Below are 6,730 nucleotides of genomic sequence, written 5' to 3' on the forward strand. Positions count from 1 at the left end.
GTGATTACTTGACTGAAATTGGATGAATTCACTATTTTCAATATCAAGAACTAATAATTATCTGGATTTATCCTAATTTTTTGTTGTTGAGTTGTATAACAGCTGTCAAACAAAATGTTTGTATTGCTCGAGTATCCCAGTAAAAAGATGTCAAAATTCGATCGAGTGCAAAAACAAGTGAGTGGTTTAGTTAGTGGGTCTTCTCTTCTGGTGCACAATTGTTTTTTATTATTTTAGCATCACTATCACTTAGAAAAGAAACGTTTGACTGATAAATAATTGTTAATATTTATGCTTTGTACTCTTATCTCTTTCTCTATGATGTTTGTTGGAATGAATAACATTTACTGGAGAACCATATTCTTTATTCTTCTTTTTCAGTAAGGGATGGATGATAAGCCTTACACGTGGAAATAAATTTTTGATTCTGTTTTCTAGGGTTGCCTTTTAAAGAGATGGAATTAAATTTTATATTTAATTAGTAGCTAGCTACGAGCTCTGCTATATAAGTAACTTGGTTGACACAAGAGAGGCACAACACAAAACAAATAATACGGTATTATTAATACCCATCTCTCTAATATTTCTTGTGATATTAGAGTGATTGTGTTGTCGGGTTTCCTGCATATTTGCATATTTGCATATTTGAAATTCATCCAAAAGGGAGGCTACCAACGAATGACGGTAAGGGTTTTTTGAAGCTTTTGTTTCAGTTTCAGCTACTATTAGCACTGTTTGCCACACATTTTAGTAGAAACTTTCTTGCTGCATGAACTAGTTGTTTTTGCAATGCTTTATGTCAAATCCATCAATAGTTGACCTTCATACACACGCATACGTATACAAATACAAGTATCATATATAGTTATTGAAGAATAAAAATTATGCAACCTTTGGGTTAATGCTTAAAACATCTCATGCCTTTTCACTCATTGCTAATTATTTTTCCTGATGGAGGATTAATTTTAAGGTAGCATCAGAGTAGGTTATTTATGCATTGAAGTCAGTAGCCGCACATGAACACTCGTCACGCAATAAAAACCTAACCCGTGCAATAGGGTACTTAAAAATTCTAAGTTTTGTGTTGAACGCTCAAATTTTAAAACTTATGTTATAGCTAGTTAGTATACTCAGTCTAGTAAATTTGGTTGATGCCAGCCGATATGAACAAGAAGCCATGAATCTTTGTACTAAAGCCCCCTTTCCGGGTCGCAAGTTTCCCCAAAAGTTTTTGGACAAAAATGCCCCCTAAAACAAAAAATTTCAAAAGCAACCCAAAATAATGCAGTGGTATTTTTGTCATTTTAACAGTGTTTTTTAATAATAAATTCTTTTTGTAAATTTTTTAAATTAGTACCTCACAGTAGACTAATTAATGTGATTCAATCAATTGTTTATTAAATATTATTTTTTTAATTTTTAAACACGTTAATAACAGTGTTTTTAATAATTAATTCTTTTTGTAAATTTTTTAAATTAGTACCTCACAGTAGACTAATTAATGTGATTCAATCAATTGTTTATTAAATATTATTTTTTTAATTTTTAAACACGTTAATAACAGTGTTTTTTAATAATTAATTCTTTTTGTAAATTTTTTAAATTAGTACCTCACAGTAGACTAATTAATGTGATTCAATCAATTGTTCATTAAATATTATTTTCTTTATTTTTAAACACGTTAAAAACATCTTAAATGACATGTAATGCGGGTTATAAAAAGTCTTTTGCCAATTGGAATGAAATAGAAGTTGCGTATTAAAGCTGATACTTGAAAAAGCAGAGAGAGAGAGAGAGAGAGAGAGAGAGAGAAGAGGGAGGGGAGGGGGGGAGGGGGGGGGGGGCGCTAAGAGAAATTGCTTTTGGAGGGTCATTAGAAAAATCATAGGTTGGGAGAAGATCTTCGAAAATCTTCGAAGAGTCGAGCTCCAAGTTAGCATGAAAATTAGCGGCTTGTGTTGCACAGAGGCAAATATTGCATTGGTGGGTTGATCGTCTGAGTATTCTTTTAGTCTTCTAAACCACGTGGGCTTTTACAATCTTGCCACCGAGGTGCTATAAATACCCCCACCTCCCACTCCAACTTTGTATACCGACACCAGTTCGTTGACAAGTACTCATAAAATAAGTCAATCTCTCTCACTCATTTGGAGCAAAATTTCACCTGGGTTTCTCTAGCAATTCTTTGGGTACGTTTTGTGTGTCAGAGAGTTGAACAACCTCATACATCATCGGGAAAGCAAAACCCATCTCTTTAGTTATCATATTTTCAGAGAATTTGTTTACTTTAAGCTGCACAAATTCTCACACAATAGTAGAGACTTGTCCTTTTTTTTTTATTATATATATATATATATATATTCTTACCCGAAAAATTAAAAGGCAAGTGTTTTGCTCTCTTTTTGTGACAAAAGATGGGAGACGACGCTGCCACAAAAAACAAGCAGCTCCACCACCACCAAGTTTTTGATATCTCAGTTGATGTTCCTCCACAAGGAGGCTCCAAGTGCTTTGATGAAGATGGCCGTCTCAAACGAACGGGTAAAATTCTCTTTCATAATATAATGCAGACATGAGTTAGGTAAGTCAGCTAACTGAAACTTTTAATCTTTGACACAATAGTATGCTGAAACATGATTAGTGATTCATTCTTGCGTTGTCTATTTCACCAGGAACTGTTTGGACTTCAAGTGCTCACATAATTACTGCTGTGATTGGTTCTGGAGTTCTGTCCTTGGCTTGGGCCACAGCTCAGCTTGGATGGGTTGCTGGCCCTTCTGTGATGCTCTTGTTCTCTTTCGTTACCTACTACACTTCGACTCTCCTGTCTGCATGCTATCGTTCCGGAGATTCGGTCACTGGGAAGAGAAACTATACTTACATGGATGCTGTTAGATCCAATCTTGGTAAATTTTGCTAAAACATATTTTGAACTTGTTGTCCAAGTAAAAAAGTTAGAATCTTTTTCAGATGTTCTAAAATGCTCAAACTTTGTTCTGTTTCGTGTTTCGTTTTTTGTAGGTGGAGCTAAGGTTAAAATTTGTGGATATGTTCAGTACTTGAACCTTTTTGGGGTTTCCATTGGTTACACAATTGCTTCATCCATAAGTATGATGTAAGTTTTGAGTGTTTGAAGTTTGAAAACGGGAGTGATTTCCGCACAGCCTAAATATAAATAAAGGAAAAATAAACTGGTATTTGCGGAAATCATTTCCTTTTAAAAATAAAAAACTTCGTGATTTTAGTTTAGGGATTTAAAGATTATTTGCGCTAACGGGGTTCTTTTGATATTGAATAAACAGGGCAATAAAGAGGTCTAATTGCTTCCACAAGAGTGGTGGGAAAAATCCATGCCGTATTAACAGCAACCCTTATATGATCGCTTTCGGTGTCACAGAGATCATATTTTCTCAGATTCCGGACTTTGATCAGCTGTGGTGGCTCTCCATTGTTGCTGCAGTCATGTCTTTCACTTACTCAACCATTGGACTAGGCCTTGGAATTGCTCAAGTTGCAGGTACAAAAATAGCTGGCTTTAAAGCTATGTTGATGAATTTAAATCCGAACACAGTATTTCGGACTAATTTAATCGGTTCTAGTAGCACTGACTTGAGCTTATTTTCCTGCTTGTCAATTGCCAGAAAATGGAAAAATCATGGGAAGCATGACCGGAATAAGCATTGGGACTGTGACTGCAACCGAAAAGATGTGGAAGAGCTTCCAAGCACTCGGTGACATAGCTTTCGCCTACTCATACTCTCTCATCCTAATCGAAATTCAGGACACAATTAGATCCCCGCCATCTGAATCCAAGACAATGAAAAAGGCCACTCAAATCAGTGTGGCTGTCACAACCCTTTTCTACATGCTTTGTGGGTGCATGGGATATGCTGCCTTCGGAGACTTGTCCCCCGGAAACCTCCTCACCGGTTTCGGTTTCTACAACCCCTATTGGCTCCTTGACATCGCCAACGCTGCCATTGTCATACACCTTGTTGGTGCATACCAAGTCTATGCACAACCCCTTTTCGCCTTTGTTGAGAAAACTGCAGCGCAAAAGTTCCCAGACAGCGAATTCATAACGAAAGACATCAAACACCGGATCCCAGGAATTGGACCCTACAACCTTAACCTATTCAGAATGATCTGGAGGACAGCATTTGTGATCATAACCACTGTGATATCCATGATCCTCCCGTTCTTCAACGACGTGGTTGGACTTCTTGGGGCTTTTGGGTTTTGGCCACTCACGGTTTACTTCCCGGTGGAGATGTACATTGTGCAAAAGAGGATTCCAAAGTGGAGCACACGATGGCTTTGCCTCCAAACCCTAAGTGTTGCTTGCCTTATAATAACCATTGCAGCTGCCGCCGGATCAATTGCTGGTGTGGTTAGTGATCTCAAAGTGTACAAGCCATTCACTGCCAGCTATTGAGATCTAGCAGAATTTGAATTAACAAGTTCCATTTACTTTAGCATTTCTCCTAATCAAGGAAGGAAAGAGAATTGTTCATGGTGGTCAGTTCTTGTTCATGTTCATATAACAAAATCTTCAATTGGTGGTGGTGTTGTTGATGTTAGTTTTTGGTGTCTTTGTGTTGGTTTCTACTGTCTTCAAGGGAAGGAAAGGCGGTGCCATGTATGTATTTATCTGAAATCAAATCATGAGTACTTCCAATTCCCTAATTAACTTCCCTTGTGTCCCATTGCAAAAATTCTAGCAAAATCTTTTCTTTAATTTGTTTTATTGGAAAGATATTCTAATTAAATCGACCAGAAGAATCTAAACAACAAATAAAAGAATTCGATATGTGTAGAGAGAGAACAAAAGCTTATTGAGTTTTAATTTCTTGAATAGAATATTTCTAGCTCGCATATTTCGTGTGCAGAAATTTGAAATGGCACTTCTCATAAGCACCATTGAAGGTGCAAGTTCTTAAAACCCCACTGACAGAGAACGAGTTGAACATGACAAATGTGAAGCATCTGTCATGGAGTGATTGACCGTGGTCGATGATTTAATACTTCTGTTGGGGAATGTGATGTCTATGCTTTCCAGGAAGATCCAAGATATGGGATTGTGTTGCGACAACCAACTGCACTGAGTACTAAACGCTAAAGATTCAGCTTTCACATCTATGCATTGGCATAGTAGCCACCTTAATTGTATGAGAATAATTTCTCACATTCTTTTTTATTCAACAACTGTTGTCTATGAGATCTGAACTCACCGCATATTCGATCTAATATGGAGAAGACTAAAATGGTCCTAGACTAAATAGTCATAAGTGAACTTAACAATATGAGAAACTATCCATATGTATGAAAGGATTCCCGAGTGTTTTCTCCATCAGCCTTTCTTGTTATTCAAATTTTCAAAATTGACGGAAATAAATCATTTTTTGAAATCTCAATTGTTAAAGTGATTAGTTTTTTAATATGTGGTCGATATTTCCTTGCTATGTCATCGATATATAGTCAATTTGATTTCAATCAATTCAACCATTGAGATTTAACTTCGCAACAATTGAGATTTGAATTCTTGTTGCTTTAGCCAATTTCCCTCCTACATTGGTGTATTCATAAAAAGGTCTAACTGTCCATAGTTGCTGCAATGATCCAGATATCTTAACAAGGCAGTCCTTTTTCATATATCACACAATTAAGAATTAAACTGCGAGTCCCACATGTGTTCCATATGTTATATCATTTATCAACAACTCTAGCATCTGCTAGAGTTCTCTTAAAGAAAAGGCTTAAGCTCAATCTAAATCTGTAATACAACTTGCTGCTACTAATCATTTAAAATGCGTGTTTCACATACACAATAAGAGGACGATCAATGATTCTGTAATAGGTTTAGTGAAGAAGTTGGGTTCCACCATAAAACTAATTGGCAATATAAGGAGTAGCTCAACTACTTATAAGAACATGCAAGGTCCCTTCTCTCATGCACGATCAAAGATCCATTCTCAACACGACCCTCATGTGTGGCGAATTTTCAAGACTAACAAGTGGACAACACAACTCAAGTGATGTGAAGCATGTGGGGCCGTTAGCTTTCACACATAGGACAACCTACTCTGATACCATGAAGAAAGTTGAGGTTCTACCATAAAACCAAGTGCCTATATGGGGAATAGTCCAACTACGTACAAGCACATGCAAGGTCCCTCCTCTCATAATGTGGAATTCATTCTCAACATTAGAAAAATCTAAAGGGTAAAAGAATTTTTTTTTAAATAATTATATAATGGTTGGTTATGCTCATCAAAAGCTTGAATCTTTGTCATTTGGTATCATGAATGAAAAGTTTTGTTTTTGAGAGAGAGTGCTGCCCCATTCATATTCATGCCAATGCGTAGCTTGCCTCCATCTTTTCACGCTCTAATATATAAACATAGATAGGTAATTTTAAAGGCTTATATAAGTGGTTGTGGTGGTGACAGTGGGAAAGGGGCTGCTGATGGCAGCCACCCTACGGTTTTGGAGGGCAAATGGTAGGTCCTTCTCAGTCCCTATCACCAAATGCTGCCAAATATTTATCTTACTTTTCCATCTTGCTGGGTAAAGATGGCTTTGTTTTCTAAATATAATGTATTAGCAATGGAGAAGTAAAGAATAATTTCCGAAATTTAGGAGGCATGTGCAATGAATTTAGTGTGAACTTCACTTGGATGACGTAATATGATTTAGAGATTTAGTGCAATTAGCTACATTTTATTATTCT

The 6,730-nt window shown here is 36.5% G+C and overlaps 1 protein-coding gene across 2 annotated transcripts; it reads left to right on the top strand.

The window, feature by feature from the left end:
* Window positions 1-530: 530 nt before the first annotated feature.
* Window positions 531-4,690, top strand: LOC126633546 (amino acid permease 3-like). 2 transcript variants are annotated; one of them, XM_050304194.1, is made up of 6 exons: window positions 531-684; window positions 2,415-2,541; window positions 2,673-2,906; window positions 3,022-3,115; window positions 3,303-3,517; window positions 3,642-4,690. In XM_050304194.1, exons 1-6 carry the CDS (start codon window positions 679-681, stop codon window positions 4,433-4,435), a joined length of 1,470 nt encoding a protein of 489 aa, XP_050160151.1. In that variant the 5' UTR covers window positions 531-678; the 3' UTR covers window positions 4,436-4,690. The 2 variants fall into 2 exon arrangements, with proteins under 2 accessions (XP_050160151.1, XP_050160152.1); XM_050304195.1 differs by lacking the exon at window positions 531-684 and having other exon boundaries at window positions 2,434-2,581.
* Window positions 4,691-6,730: the final 2,040 nt, after the last annotated feature.

Source organism: Malus sylvestris, chromosome 8 (assembly GCF_916048215.2).
Source record: "Malus sylvestris chromosome 8, drMalSylv7.2, whole genome shotgun sequence".
Taxonomy (NCBI): Eukaryota; Viridiplantae; Streptophyta; class Magnoliopsida; order Rosales; family Rosaceae; genus Malus; species Malus sylvestris.

Bases quoted from the DNA above. Each gene is read 5' to 3' on its own strand.
- LOC126633546 (XM_050304194.1), top strand. The intron at 3,116-3,302 runs GTAAGTTTTGAG...TTGAATAAACAG, and splicing joins GCTTCATCCATAAGTATGAT to GGCAATAAAGAGGTCTAATT. The intron at 3,518-3,641 runs GTACAAAAATAG...GTCAATTGCCAG, and splicing joins TGGAATTGCTCAAGTTGCAG to AAAATGGAAAAATCATGGGA.